Source organism: Oryctolagus cuniculus, chromosome 8, assembly GCF_051225735.1.
Source record: "Oryctolagus cuniculus isolate XC-2025 breed Fujian yellow rabbit chromosome 8, ASM5122573v1, whole genome shotgun sequence".
In the NCBI taxonomy this organism is placed as follows: Eukaryota; Metazoa; Chordata; class Mammalia; order Lagomorpha; family Leporidae; genus Oryctolagus; species Oryctolagus cuniculus.
The window spans coordinates 107,582,427-107,598,440 of record NC_142874.1 but is presented as its reverse complement, the minus strand read 5'-3'; the positions used below and the strand labels follow the sequence as shown (position 1 = coordinate 107,598,440).

Here is a 16,014-nt window from a genome sequence, read left to right as displayed (position 1 = left end):
CAGCAGTCAAGCTGAGTCTCCAATGTGGGTGACAGGGACTCAGGTACTAGAGCAATCACCTGCTGCCTCCCAGGATGTGCATTGGAAGGAAGCTGAATGGGAAGCAGAGGTGAGACCTGAACCCAGACACTGAAATATAGGATGTGCATATCCCAAGCATTGGCTTTACTGCTACACCAAACAGTCACTCCATAATTGACATTGCAAACATTATTTGATATAGAAGACATAACTGCATATGAGGGCCCTGCAAAAAGTTCATGGAAAGTGTGTATTTTTGAGAAAACAACAGATAAATGTCAAAACTTTTAATTTCCTTGAGGGTACTTGGAAAAGCTTGTGGAACAATGAAATTAAAACATAATGCACATTTTCCAAGAAGATTTCTTTTTTATTAAAGATTTATTTATTTATTTATTTGAAAGGCAGAGTTACAGAGAAGCAGAGGCAGAGAGAGAGAGAGAGAGAGAGAGAGAGAGAAAGAGAGGTCTTCCATCTGCTGGTTCACTCCAGTTGGCTGCAATGGCAGTTCTGGGCTGACCCAAAGCCAGGAGCCAGGAGCTTCTTCTAGGTCTCTCATGTGGGTGTAGGGGCCCAAGGACTTGGGCCATCTTCTGCTGCTTTCCCAGGCACACTAGCAGGAAGCTGGATCAGAAGTGGAGCAGCCAGGACTTGAACCAACATCTATATGAGATACTGGCACTGTAGGTAGTGGCTTTATCAGCTTTGCCATAGAGCTGGCTTTCAACAAGGCTTTAATGTCCCCTCATACATTCTTATCTTTTTATACAGGTGTTTTTATTTGCTTCATTTGTTCCATTTCCTTGTAGAAGAGTCTGTCATCCCAGACAGAGAGGGATCTGTGGTCAGGCCATGCATTCTACACGTGGTCTAGAAGATCCCATGTGTAACAGCAATACCTCAAGCAATCTGTCTTCTTCAGGAGGCTTATTTTAGGTGCTATTGAGTGTTTTCTTTTGCCTTTCTCTATTGATATTAGGCTGAAATTTTAAAAATGAAATTAAAATAATGTCAAAATATAAAGAGTAATACGTGCCATGTTGAATTAGAACAAAGAAAGTAATACAAATTAAAAATAACTATGCCGAAGGTGGATAATGTCAAATGAGAGGTTCTGTGTGACTATTTGGTCTGTATTAAAGGAGAAATGAGGAAGCTTTTCAGTTTCTAATCTTATAATTGCTATTATTTTCTTAAATAAGTTTTAAAAATAAGATGAGTTGACTTCTTGTGTACAGTATTTCAGATATTATTCAGTATAGTCAGATAATATTGAGTGATATATTCTTATGTCTTACCTCAAGGGTTAAAATCACTTAAGATGATATAAAAATGAGCCTAGCCCTCTGCCAGGTGAACCAATTTAGTGCTGATGGGATTTGAGCACTGGAAATTTTTACAGTCTTCCCAGGTAGCTTTTCTCTCTTGTTACTAGGATAGACTATATCAACATTGACAACAACAATAACAAAAGTGAAATCTGAATTAAGCTGGCAAGATTTCTTGCAAAGTCCATGGAAGTTGATTCAACAAGTATGTTAGGGCAGCTACAAGGGAAAATTGCTTTCCTTTAAGTATTTCAATGTTTTTAACATTAGCAGCTAGTATGTCTACATCTATCTTTGGATACAGAACAAATTGTTTGCCAAGTCTTCAGTTCTTGAGTGTGAAATGAAACCATCCTCCAGAAAAATACAGTTTGACTTGATAGGTTGCTGTCAGCACAATTCATAAGGGTATTTCAAACCTCTAATCTCTAGATCCTCCAGTGCTGTGAAAGACACCTAAAAGAATTTAGCATAATTGTGTATAATATCTGAGTAAATGTCTCACAGTAGCCGTTAAAGCTTTCTGGAGCTGTAATAGGAAGACTGTCAAAGTGTAACCTTTGCAGATCAAGAAAGAAAAAAAGCAAAAGCAATCTATTTTGTCTAGACATTATTATGGGGTTATAAATGTAACTTAGAAACATGCACTCGCGTGTGTGTGAAGACAAATGCCCACCTCCACCCAACAACAGTGTCAGTAAGTGTAGATTTTTAGAGGGAATAAATTTCCTAAGTTGCTCTGTCAAGGTGCATAATTATTATGAAAGTGAATGGCTAGAAATTTCTCTATTCTTCTCTACTTTTCCCTCTGCTTTTTAAAATAAGGTTAGTAAAGAAGTGTTTTTGCATCTTTTATTGAAAGTTTTCAATTCATCTCTTAGGAGTGAAGTTTTTTAATTAAAAATCTTTATCAAGATCATGTGAACTGTATAGTTCAATGGGTTTTAATACGTTCACAGAGTTGCACAGCCTTCACCACAATCAATTTTAGAACATTCTCAAAGCCTCCAAGAGAAATCTTCCTCCCCTTCACTATCAGCTCTCAACCCCTCATCTTCCCAAGTCCTGGACAACCACTCATCTACTGTCTGTCTCCAGAAATTTGCCTATCCAGGACATTTCATATAACTGGAATCATACAGATGTGGCATTTTGTCTGACTTCATTCACTTAGCATCATGTTTTCAAGTTGTCTCTACCTACTTTTTAGTATGCAACAGTACTTTATCCTTCTTATGATAGAGACACACTCCATTGAATTAGTACACTTTATTTGGACATTTGGATGAATTTTTTTAATAGGAAGAAACTGTTAAAAGAGTGAAGCTACTTTCTTTCTTTAGCAAAGAGGAAAACACCTGTATCTTTCATTGCAGGCAGAGGCATCACACCTGACCATGAAGACCAGCATCCTGTTCATGTTCCTTTGGGGCTTAACCTGTGCCCTCCCGGTAAGTATCAGGGTAGGGATGGATGTGCAGGGAGTGGGCTTTACACCCAAAACTGTAGTTTTTATTTTATTGTTATTGTTATTATTATTATTCAGGTGTCTGTGTATGTCCCACTCAGATGAAAATAGTAGTTTCATTAGGAGGCTACTTCTTTAAAATATCATCTAGGTTATCCCTGATTCTGTTCAGTTGCCCCTCATATATCTATGATGTTCGTTTTCTTCCCTCTAAGCAATGGTTCTTAAAATGTTGTCCCAGACCAGCAATGCCAACATCAAAACTAGGGCTTTGTTAGACATGTAAATTCTCAGGTCCTAGCAAACCAATCTCTCTAGGGACGAGGCATAGTAATCTGTGTTTAACAAGGTCTCCAGGTGATTCTGATGCAACTTAAAATTTGACCACTACTGCTCTTAAGTATGGAAAGTGTTAATAACTACTGTCTTGGGAATTTCTCTGTGGGTTGATCTTGTGCACTATGCTTTCTAGGTAGCCAGATATGAAAACACTGAAACTGAGAGCTCTGAAGAATGGAAGGTGAGTAGAAATATTACTTTTGGAATATTTTGATGCTATATATATATATATATATATATATATATATAAAAAACCAACTGACTCCATTGCAAATGTTGAAACTGTTAAGGGCTTTAACGAGTATATTAAGAGTCTGAATCATAAATAGAGCTACAATTACTAGTTCATATAAGGAAAAAATTGCTGGAGCTGGCATTGCAGTATAATGAGTAAAGCCAACACCTGCAATGATGGTATCCCATATGGGTGCTGGTTTGAGTCCTGGCTGCCCAGCTTCCAATCCAGCTCCCTACTGATGTGCCTGAGAGAGCAGTGGAAGATGGCCCAACTCACTGGGTACCTGTACCCACGTTGGGGACCCAGAGGAGGCTCCTGGCTCCTGGCTTCAGATCGGCCCAGTTCCAGCTGTTGTGGCCATTTCAGAAGTGAGCCAGTGGATGGATGGAAGATCTCTCTATCTCTCCCTATCTATCTGTGTAACTCTGCTTTTCAAATAAATAATCTTTAAAACAAAAAAAGAAATAAATGCTTAATAGTATAATTTGGTGAGGAAGCTTTTTTTTCAGCTTTATTCTTATAATAGATGTGTATAGAAGTGCAGAAGAATGGATCATAATAAGCCAAGGCATTTATTAACATGAGATGCCTGGCAGGCAGGAGGTCAAGTACTAGAGGCAAGAATAGATAGAAGAATGGGAGGATACTGCAGTCTTTGGAGCGATAGCTACACTGAGTTTTGACTCCCAACAATTCAATAGTTATTAACTCTAAGTAACTCAAAACCTTTGCCAGGCATGGTTCTCAATGCTTTGCATGCACTAATACTTTCTTATCTGCACAAGATCCTAGTGAATTAGATGTCATATTTCTCTCACTTTACAGATGAGGAAATTAAAGCACAGACAGTAACCTGGTCTGTCTAGGATATATAGTTAAAAATTTTAGAGCCAGACTTTGAATTTATGTTGCTTGGACTCCAGGATCCATATTCTTAGTCAGTGTGTATGTCCCTCTCAGGGAGCCAGGCGTAGGAAGTCAGTCAGTTCTCAAGACTGCCACTAGATGTATGAGCTTAAATCTTCCACTAAGTCAGAGAATCCTGTTCACTGCTTTGTTTCCCACTGCATTTTGCATGTGTTGGAGCTTGAGGCCAGTGCTTTTGGTGGTGGCCAGATAATTTCAGAGGCCTGAGGGGGCTCCTGCTCTGCCTGAGGTTGAAATAGACACTGCAGGGTTTCTCAAGAACTTCTATCAGAAAAATCCACAGTCTAGTTAATTTAAGAGACGCCACTGTAGATCCTCCTCTCATTCAACCAGAGACCCACAAACATGACCTGTTCTCAAGTCTAGATGTGGCCTGAGGAAAGCACCAATGCCTTGCTCCCTGCCACCTGCTAATTCTGCATGATAACTGACTGGAGTCAAGTATGCGATGACGCCTGCCTGCAATATCACAGGGCAAAGACATATATGATTACAGATCCTCGCTCTGAGAAAATATCTCCAGCCTACCGCTGCTGAGGCATGTTGAGGACTTGCCAGCAGCAGCTCCTCCCTGCGCTCCCTTGTACCTTGGGTGCTCCACACAGGACCTTGCAATGCTCAAGGGGGAGGAGGAGAAGAGGGGAGGTGAGAGGAACCCTGAGTTGCTCAGGTAATTCCTAGAGTATTTATGAGTCTAGGGAAAGTGAAATAAATTAGAACTATAACCATAGTAGTTAAATTTCAGATTCAATGTTTGTTTTTAGTGTCAGTGCTCATAGATGACTCCAGAAAGCTTTAATGGCTTTCTCAACTCAATTTTGTCTACTACTGACTTTTACAAGGTGGATGTTTACAGAATGGAACTCTTCTTTAGTGTATATCACACAAAATAGTCCTCCAAATGTTCCCAGAGGCATTATCTGATATCATCCTCACAGCAACTTTGGGTGCTGATTTTCTTAGCTTATGAATAAGAAACTAAAGATCAGACAGCTGAAGCAAATTGCATTCACATTCACATGGCATAAATAATACCCCATTTCATTGAAGACTTAGGGGTTTCCTTGAAGATATGATTTTTATTTATTTTTTATTTTATTGTATTTTACAGATTTATTTATTTGAAAGGCAAGTTACAGAGAGATAGGGAGAGATGAAAGAGAGATCTTCTATCTGCTGGTTCACTTCACAAATGGCTGTAACAGCCAGGGTGGGCCAGGCCAAAGCTAGGAGCCAGAAACTCCATTTGGGTCTCCTACATGTATGGAAGCGGCCCAAACACTTGGGGCTGTTTTCTGCTGCTTTCCTAGGAACATTATCAGGGAGCTAGATCAGAAGTGGAGTAGCTGGGACTGATGCTCTGATATGGGATGCTGAGTTGCAGGCAATGGCTTAACCTGATGCACTGGCCCTGGAGATATGAGGCATGATTTTTAGGATTAACACCAAGATAGTTGGCTTTCAGTCTAAAACCCAAACCAATGAGTTAACTGAAACTTAACTCTTGTTTCAAAGTTCCAATACTAATTTTCCTATTTTACATTTTCTCTAGGTTGAATGAACAGCCAATTGCAAATAAATTCCTTTTTTTAAAAAAACACATTTATTTATTTATTTGAAAGGCAAAGTTACAGAGAGCTGGAGGCAGAGAGAGAGAGAGAGAGAGAGAGAAAGAGAGAAAGTCTTCCACTGCTGGTTCACTCCCCAGATGGTTGCAATGGACAGAGCTGTGCCAATCTAAAGCCGGGAGCCAGGAGCTCCTTCTGGGTCTCCCACATGGGTGCAGGGACTCAAGGATTTGGGCCATCTTCCATTTTTCTCAGGCCAGAGAGCTGGATTGGAAGTGGAGCAGCTGGGACTAGAACAGGTGCCCAGTGGGATGCTGGCACTTCAGGTGGCGGCTTTACTCACTACACCACAGTGCCAGCCCCTAAAAGTCCTTTTTTTGGTAATTGAAATATCAGAAATATAAAACTATTCCAGATATTTTATATCCCAAGATCTTTGCATTAGTCATTTTGACTTCATTTGTCAGCTATCTTTCCACAAAATTTCATTACTCATGGAGATGTAAAATATATACCAAGAAACTAAAAAAAAAAAAAAAAACCCTAGTTATTCTCAATATTGTCAATGACCTAACTCATCTGTGTAGGAGTAACTTGTTTCATTTCCTTTTTTTCAGGATCCCTTGGCTCCACCACCAACACCACCCCTGGTAACTATCTCATTTATTTCTGTCATAATTATCTCATGAAGTAACTTCAACACGCCTTTCATCAGCTTTTGTCATTTTCAAAGTAGTAAATCCAAACCACAAGCAATGGATATGTACCATAGTGTGTTCTTTCCTGAGGAAATACTAAAAGGAAAAATAAACCTCATTTTTTTTTCTTTTCAGGACAGTGTGTCATCAGAAGAAAGTAAAGTTAGCTCAGAGGAACAGGTAATTAAATGAGTCTTTCTTTTCAGGCTCCTTAGGAATGGGAGGAAATGATGTTAGATTAAATTACCTGGCAACAGTTCTAAATATAATATTTTCTAACCATTGGTTATGCTGGCTAAATAGTTCCAAGAAATAGGAAGGGAAAAATGAGTGAGGAGAATTCAGATTTGGACATGCTGTTCATTCCATTTTTATCATCTGAGGCCAGAATATAAACACTGTCACCCTAAATGTCCTTCCTAGTTAAAGTATGCAGGCACACACACACACGCACACTCACACACTGAAATGGTCTTTTACAATTGGAATAGTTTTGATCAGTCAAGGAAAAATATCCTGGCTAACATGAGGTGCCTACTGGGCCTGGAGACCTGCTCCGTGTCACAAATCCTGTTAAAGGAGGGGACAGGAGAGCCCTGAGGAAATTTTAAGGAAAAGAGCTGCTTTCATGATAATCTCTTTAGAATAGTCTTCTCTATCGGTCCTGAGTGTGAGAAAGGCAGACTTAATGTGTTTTTGTTAAAATACTGATTTTTGGCTTTAAAACACTTTCACTAAGATGAAATGTTATTACTTTCTTTCCTGTCCTACCTTTGGGACCAAACTCTATCCTGTGGGTGGCTCTTGAGATTCCAGGACCAGGTTTGTCCCTGAAACTTCACCCCACATTGCATTCCATTCTCAGCCAGAGTTGGAAGAGTAGGCACACGATTCTGATTTACTACAAGTTCATCTGAGGAACATTCTAGAAATTTAAAAGCATAGGACTGGGGGAATGCTATTTGCTGGGGACTTAGTGATTTGTTGCCTCAGAGTTCTTTAAACTCTTAAGGATGGGCAACCATTTCTGTTTGAGAAGGACTTGTGTGCTTAACGTGGTGCTCAGCCCATGCTCAGTTCTATCACAGCAGTGTATTACTGGGAAGAGATGCCAACAGGGGTACTCCCAGATGCAAACTCAGAACACTGATCAGCAGAACACTGATTTGCAGAAAAATCAAAACAAAATTGGCGACAATGCTCTGTTGTAGGCTATTGGTGCAGAGAGTTCGTTTCTCCTGAGCATGATGTATAAAGACTCCTTACCCTTCCTCATGAATGCAGACCACACAGCTGTTTGATGCAGGAATTTAATCTCTCTGAATCACACCTAGAACTAAGCTGCCTTGGTGCTCAGACTGGTTTCCTACTGCTAACTGAACCTTTGACAGGCTCCTCTCTGCCAATGTTAACGGAGTATAATCATGATTTGCATGAGGTATACCAGGGTGCCTCAAAAAGTTTGTGGGAAAATGGGATTAAATGATAAGATTATTTTGATATAAGACATTTTGAAATCTATACATAGTTTTTTCATAATGTGCATTTTTCTATGAACTGTCTGAAGACCCTTGTATACTTTACTATAGTATTTTACTTCATTTTAGCTAAGATTTTAATCTTATCTTTTAAAAAAAGATTTATTTATTTGAAAATCAGAGTTACAGAGAGAGAGAGAGACAGGGAAAGACAAATCTAATTGCTGGTTCACTCCTCAAATGGCCACAACAGCCAGGATTGGGCCCAGCTGAAGTTGGGAACCAAGAACTTCTGAGTCTCCTACATGGGTGCAGGGGCCCAAGTACTTGGACCATCTTCCACTGCTTTCCTATTCACATTAGCAGGAAGCTGGATCAGAAGTGGAACAGCCAGGACTTGAACCAGAGCCCATATAGGATGCCAGCACCACAGGCAGTGGCTTTACCCACCACACCACAAAGCTGGCCCCTAGTTAATATTTTTAAAAACTCTTTTTAAAATTTTATTTATTTATTTTAAAGATTCATTTATTTTTATTTATTTGAAAGGCATAGCCAGAGAGAGAGAGAGAGAGAGAGAGAGAGACACACACACACACAGAAAGAAAGAGAGAGTGAGACAGCTCTTCTATCCCCTGGTTCACTTCCCAAATGGCCAAAATGGCTGAGTTGGGCCAGACAAAAGCCAGTAGCCTGTAGCTTCATCCGGGTCTCCCACGTCGATGCAGGAACCCAAGCACTTTGGCCATCTTCTGTTGCTTTTCCAGGTTCATTAGCAGGGAACTGGATTAGAAGTGGAGCAGCTGGGTCTCACACCCGTGCCTGTATGGTATGCCAGTGTCACAGGAAGCAGCTTAACCCCCTATGCCACAACGCTGGCCACTTAAAAACTCTTTTAAACCAAACATTTTAAATCAACTCTTTGATTCACAAAAAAAGTTCTCTGAGGGTTTTCTTTAGAGAATCATATGCTATGAGTTGTTTCATGTATGAATTTCTAGAAAGCTTTTGAGACCGTTTTTGTGACATTGAGTGAATTGTTCCCTTAGAAACCAGGATGGCTTGAGTTTAGACTCCTCTTTTTTTCCTGTGTAGGGTTGGGCAGAGATGTTAATGAGCAGTGAAATTGACCTTGGGTTAGCGGAGGGACACAGGGAGCAAAGAGAGCCCATGTAGACACTAGATGATTCCTTCCGTGTCAGCTCCTGGAATACTGACTACATCTGTTAATCCCAAACTCCAGGTCAGTAAGGACTCCAGAGACACCACTGACTCAGAGGAGGCCCTGATCTCTGATGATGGCCAATATCTTTATAGAACAGCTGGTGGCTTCTCCAAGAGTGATAAAGAAGATGATGAAGATGACAGTGGAGATGACACCTTCGGTGATGAAGACAATGGCCCAGGGCCCAAGGAGAGACAGGGAGGAGGAAACTCTGAACTAGGCAGTGAGGAGGATTCTGCTGACAACACACAGTCCAGGGAAGACAGTGCCCAGGACACCACCAGTGACAGCAGGGATCTTGACCATGAGGGCGTGGTCCACAGCAGACCAGACAGCGAGAGTGAGGAGCACTGGGTGGGAGGCGGCAGTGACGGGGAGAGCAGTCACGGCGATGGCTCTGAGTTTGATGATGAAGGAATGCAGAGTGATGATCCGGACAGCATCATGAGCGAGAGAGTCAAGGCCAGAATAAGCAGTGCTGGAGTCAGATCAAAAGAATCAAATGGGGACAGCAGACAAGCGAGCACTCCAGATGCAGGGCAGAGCCGATCAGTGGAGTATCCCCGTCGGAGGTTTTTCTGGAAGTCCCGCATTTCCCAGGAGGATGACAGGCATGAGCTTGAGGACAGCAACACACAGGAGGAAGTTGAGGACTCCACAGAAAGCCCCGACTCCAGAGATGCTGGCCTCAGCCGATCCAGGGAAGACAGCAGGGAGAGTCAGTCCCAGGAGGACAGCAACAATGAGCAAGACCCCAGCAGTGAGTCCAGTCAGGAGGCTGACCTGCCGTCTCAAGAAAGCAGTAGTGAGTCTCAGGAAGAGGGGCTGAGTGAGTCCAGGGGCGATAATCCAGACGCCACCACCAGCAGCACAGAGGAGGACAGCGACTCCAGCCAAGAGGACAACCTGAGCGTCCCCTCCAGCTCAGAAAGCCAATCCAGAGAGGAGCAAGCCGACAGCGACTCCAACGAGAGCCTGAAATCCTCAGAGGAGAGCCCGGAGACCACTGAGGAGGAGAACAGTTCCAGCCAGGAGGGCCTGCAGTCCCAGAGCGAGTCTGCTGAGAGCCCGAGCGAGGAAAGTCAGTCGGAGCAGGACAGCCAATCTGATGAAGGGGCTGGCAGTGACTCTCAGGAAAACAGCAAATCCAAAGAAGACAGCAACTCTACTGAGAGCATGTCGAGCAGTGAGGAAGACGGCCAGGCCAGAGGCATGGACATGGAAAGCAGAAAACTGACAGTTGACACTTACAACAACAAGCCCATTGGCGACCAAGATGACAATGACTGCCAAGACGGCTACTAGCCTCAGCTTTCCCAAGGAGTGGCTCTCACAGAAAGGACTCTTTGGGGCTTGCAAGTAGGGAAACCATTGTAATTATAATTTATTGGTGTTTTAATCAGAAGAGACCGTTTCTTTTTGAAAGGAATGCTGGACATGATACTTGTAACGAGTGTCACTATCCCGTAGAAGTTTAAACAATGCGGAAAATGACACCACAACACCCTCAACAGGACTGGAAGCAAGGAAAGAGGTGCATTATAATTCACAGCTGAAATAGTTCATAACTCATTAATCTGATGAACAGTTACTGAGATTTTTACCAGGGTACGTCAAAAAGTTTATAAATAATGGAATTCAGAGATAAGTTCATTATGATGCAAAAATACTTGAAATCTGAGCATGTTTTTTTTTTTTTTTAATCATACAGTTTCCATGAACTTTTTGAAGATCCCTTATGGGCATGGGTTTCAAAATGCTTTTGCACTCAAATAAACTTAACTTTGAATTCCATTGTTCGCACACTTTTTGAAGTAGCCTCATATTGTGACCTGTGCTGGGTGCTGGGGACGTAGAGAAGCTGAAGCCACACTCCTTGCTTCTGAGGGGCTTACTGGGAAATACCTAAAGTGAGGCGTTAAGGGGGGACACATGTGAGGGAAGCCTTGTTGCAATCCAGTGTGGTGAATGCGATAACTGAGGCACAGACCTGATACATAGGAGGGAAGAAGAAGGTGATCAACTTTGGCCTGGGAAATTCGGGTGGGTTTCACAGCAGAATAGACACTGGAACTGGACAGTTGCATAAAATTTCCTTATGGAAGACAGGAGAACTCTATTTATCCTTGAGATAAGCAATAGTTAATTCTATATGATTAGGTTTTTAGTTTGCGAAAGTACTTTCAAATTATATCATGGTGAGGTGTTTTGGAGGAACAATTTTTAAAAAGTTATTTCTGCTATTCAGTGATTTTTGTAGAACTCTCATGAACTTTACTTCACTGACCATTGATATGGAGCATTGGGTAGAGGAGCGTTTGGGAATGAAATCCCTGTTCAAATAGAGAACTTTCAGCTTTCCTTTTCCTAAAATCAGTTTATGTGCAATGCTAGAAAACCTGTACCCTGAGATCTTCGTGTGTGTTGCACCTAGAAAAATTCTGTACATAATATTCAATTGATTTTTGCCAATTACTATTTGAAATGTTACCTCAATATAGAATATTTGTTTTGTAATAAAGATAATAATACCCAGAAAGTATGTGTGTATTTATTTTAGTGATATTAATTATTAGGACGTACAGGAGTGTTTCAAAGCTTCATGAAAAATGTGTATTATGAAAAAGCTATGTGTGGATTTCAAAACTTTGTTTTACAATAAAATAAACTGATCTTTTACTTCCGTTTTCCATGAACTTTTGGAAGTGCTTGTGTGTGTGTGTGTGTGTGTGTGTCTATGTGTATACACATATGTCCAAATCTCCCCAAGTGAATGCAGCTTTGAACTTGTGAGGGTGCAGAGCCTTGTGAAAAATGGGAAGTCAGAATAAAGGTTAAGAAGGCTTCTTGGTTCGCTGAATGAATTTGCAGAAGAATGCTGATATGTTCTAGTGGAAGTGTGGGTAAAAACACTTGTAAAGTGGAAGTGCTGAGGTAAAGTAGTTTCCTTAAAAAAAAAAAAAGGAATGAGCACACATACAAGAGCCCTTCAAACGTTCATGGAAATGGGATTAAAAGATAATTTTATTTTGTACAAAATATTTGAAACCTATGTATGCTTTTTCATAATGTACGTTTTCCAGGAATGTTTGAAGACCCCTTGTGTATCTCATCCTCACTCTTGAGATGCTGGTTGAGGAGTCTGGAGTGAGACCCAGTGTTCTGTATTTTTATGAGGATCTCAGAGTATTCTGATGGAGCCCAACCCTCCATCTACACTGGGTTCTACAGATGTTTGCGTTACTTCTCTGGCTCTCCCAGAGTTAACCTACAGGTTCCTGCCATCCCACAACTCCCTCCAAGGAGAACTACCCTCCTGGATGCCCGAGGCATAGGTGGCCAGCTTCTAACCCCTCAGAGGCACCACCTCACCATAGGTGAACTGGACGGCATGAGCACCGGACGGAAGGAGAATCTGGTAGACACCAGCAGCGCCCACATGGCCGTGTTGCAAAGGCTCTGCCTGAACACCAGTGATGGTGGGCTGAGTCCTATTGTGGTTTTCCCTGTGGAAATTTGAACATTTAGGAAGAGACATGCCATAAACGGTCAGAACAAACACTGAAGGGAATATACAGAGAGGCAGAAATAGGGGTCCACATCCCGTCAATGTGGTGCACAACACTGAAACCTATTGAGTCTTGATGTTGAGGGACAGAGTGAAAATCTTCCTGCCTGCATGCTTGGATCTGATCCTCGCATTGCCCACCAGGCCTTCCTGGATTCCGGTGATACTCCTTCTTCTGAAATGTTACCTTTTTATTGTTTTCTTTTTTTTAAACTTTTATTTAATGCATATAAATTTCCAAAGTACAGCTTATGGATTACAATGGCTTCCCCCACCCCATATCTTCTCTCCCACCCGCAACCCTCCCCTTTCCTGCTCCCTCTCCCCTTCCATTCACATCAAGATTCATTTTCAATTCTCCTTATATAGAGAAGATCAGTTTAGTATATATTAAGTAAAGATTTCAACAGTTTGCACCCACACAGAAACACAAAGTGTAAAATACTGTTTGAGTACTAGTTATAGCATTAAATCACAATGTACAGCACATTAAGGACAGAGATCCTACATGAGGAGTAAGTGCATAGTGACTCCTGTTGTTGACTTAACAAATTGACACTCTTGTTTATGGCATCAGTAATCACCCTAGGCTCTTGTCATGAGTTGCCAAGGCTGTGGAAGCCTTTTGAGTTCACCGGAAATGTCACCTTTTAATGAGCCCACTTTTTTTGAGTCACCCTGATTCAGTCTATGTTTCTTTAAACCAAAAAGCCTAATGAAATCAACCTCAGAAACTTTTGCATTAAGTTAGGTAGTGTTCCAGGTTCCATAACGCCTTGCCCGAGTTAACTCACAGGACTTTCCGGAGACAGAACGATGATAGGAATTTCAGCTATGTTCAGGAGCTTCCTCATGGAGTTCCTCGCTGAAGTCTGTAGCAGAGGAGTTCTCCTGGGAAGTCAGGTCAGGATCAGTAACTGATTTGTAATTATAATGGGAAATAATAAGAATGGAAGGCTGCCTATGAGCATGCATGGGAAGAGAGGGAGCACCGCCGCATGCAAGCTTCTCTTAGCCCCATGCTAGTAAGCTTGCATGCGGCGGTGCTCCATGGAGAACATTATGGTTGGAGCTGAGCTCTGGAAACCGGATGCCCTCTGCTCTGGGTGAGCTGGATACCTTCTTGTAACTCTCAAATAAATATAAATGCTGGTATTGTGATATAGTGGGTAAAGCCACCACCTGCAGTGCCAGCATCCATATGGGTGCTGGTTAGAGTCCCGGCTGCTCCTCTTCCAATCCAGTTCCCTGATGTGGACTGGGAAAGCAGTGGAAGATGGCACAGTCTTATCTATGGCGCGATCTACACCCTGACACAATCCTAGGCTCTAGCCCTTGCTGCCATTGCTGGAAGCCAGGTGGCTGCATGGCTCAACCACTGGTGTCAAGCTCCACCCCCATCCTAATGGGATTTGTTGCTCCTACTTCCCTGCCCACCCTCCGGCAAAGTTTTAAAAGGACCTGTTTCTGAACACATGTCTTTCTCTCTCTTTCTCTTCATCTCCTGATCTCTCTCCCCCTCTGTCTCTGTCTCTCTCTCACGCTCTCTTTCTTCACCCCTTCCTTCCAGTCTGTTGGGTTTCCCCCAATAAACTCTTTCTCTTAAAAAAAAATTCCCATGATTGTGAGTGTGAACCATGTGATGAAGATGGGAGAAGCAATGCTCATACCCAGAGGAGTGCAGAAAACACAAGGTTCTCACAAGGAATAGAGGAGCCTTGAGATACAAGGGAACTTGCATGAGTTACATTATCACTACACTCCAGATCCTGTACTGGGTATCCCAACTTGGGCCAGGGCTCCAGGAATTCTGTTGATGACTCCCAGAGGCAGAGATGAATGATTTTATTGATGCTTTCCCAGGGTGCTGTGAAATTTTTATATTCATATTTCTTCTCATTTAGAGACAAGGTAATAGAGACTGGAGACAGCTGAGATCTGAGGTAGGTAACCAGGGACAAAGGGCTCAAGTGACTCAAGTCTGATGTACAGAGGAAAATAAAAGCCTAACGTACAAAAGGACAATCTAGAACAAACGACTCACTACTCAAACACAAGATGAAGAAACTGAAAACAAAACAAGATGCAGTTATAGTTGACCCTGTCTGGCTCCAGATGCCGACTGTCCAACAATGAGAAGGTCATCAATGACCAACTGATATGTTTGCAAAACCTGTACAAACTTTCTCACAGCCCAGAGGATCTAACCCCCGGGCAGCTTCCCCATATAGGCCCTCACTTCTGACGCCCTTCTTGGCGCTGCTGGGAATTTTCTCTTTTGCTTTTTTTTGCTTAAAGAACCTTTTTTCTTGTGAACTCTCCATTGTCCATTGCCCTCCTTCTTCTTGGTCATAGAACATGAACCCAAGCGCTAGAATGAGAGTCCTGGGGCTGGCGCTGTGGCACAGCGGGTTAAAGCCCTGGCCTGAAGTGCTGGCATTCAATATGGGCGCTGGTGCTAGTCCTGGCTGCTACTCTTCTGATCCAGCTCTCTGCTATGGCCTGGGAAAGCAGTAGAAGATGGCCCAAGTCCTTGGGCCCCTGCATTCATGTGGGAGATCTGGAAGAGATTCCTGGCTCCTGGCTTTGGATTGGCCGTTATGGCCACTTGAGGAGTGAACCAGTGGATGGAAGACCTCTCTCTCTCTGTCTCTACCTCTCTCTGTATGTAACTCTGTCTTTCAAATAAATAAAATAAATCTAAAAAAAAAAAGAATTAGAGTCCCACAGCAGAGACACTCTAAAATTGAGCTTTGGGGTGGGGGGCGGGGAGCTATCCTTATACTCCCTGAAATTTGTTGCAAAATTATTAACATATGGGTATATGGTTACAGAATCCATGGTTTTCATTAAATTCTCAAAGTAGTTCATGAGTAATCTTCTGGAACTAACTCAATTAATAAAGGAATAACACTGACAACCAAAGTATCTGTCTAGACCTTGTTCTGTTGAACTATTGCATTCTGGGAAAAGCCATATAAGTGCTGATTGATAGATAAAACTATGTGATAGTATATCATGAAATATCTTTTTAATAAAGTGAATACTAATTTCAAAATTCCAGTTTCAAAAACACCTGATAAGAATAAATATTATCAAAATTTTGAACAATATAGTCTTTTTATAACCCCAGTATATTTGGATTCTGGATTATAT

The 16,014-nt window shown here is 41.9% G+C and overlaps 1 protein-coding gene across 1 annotated transcript; it reads left to right on the top strand.

Moving 5' to 3' along the window:
• Positions 1 to 2,746: 2,746 nt before the first annotated feature.
• On the top strand, positions 2,747 to 11,818 carry DMP1 (dentin matrix acidic phosphoprotein 1). The gene is made up of 4 exons (XM_089303238.1): positions 2,747 to 2,804; positions 3,294 to 3,337; positions 6,507 to 6,539; positions 9,309 to 11,818. Exons 1-4 carry the CDS (start codon positions 2,747 to 2,749, stop codon positions 10,593 to 10,595), a joined length of 1,422 nt encoding a protein of 473 aa, XP_089159364.1. The 3' UTR covers positions 10,596 to 11,818.
• The last annotated feature ends 4,196 nt before the right edge of the window (positions 11,819 to 16,014 follow it).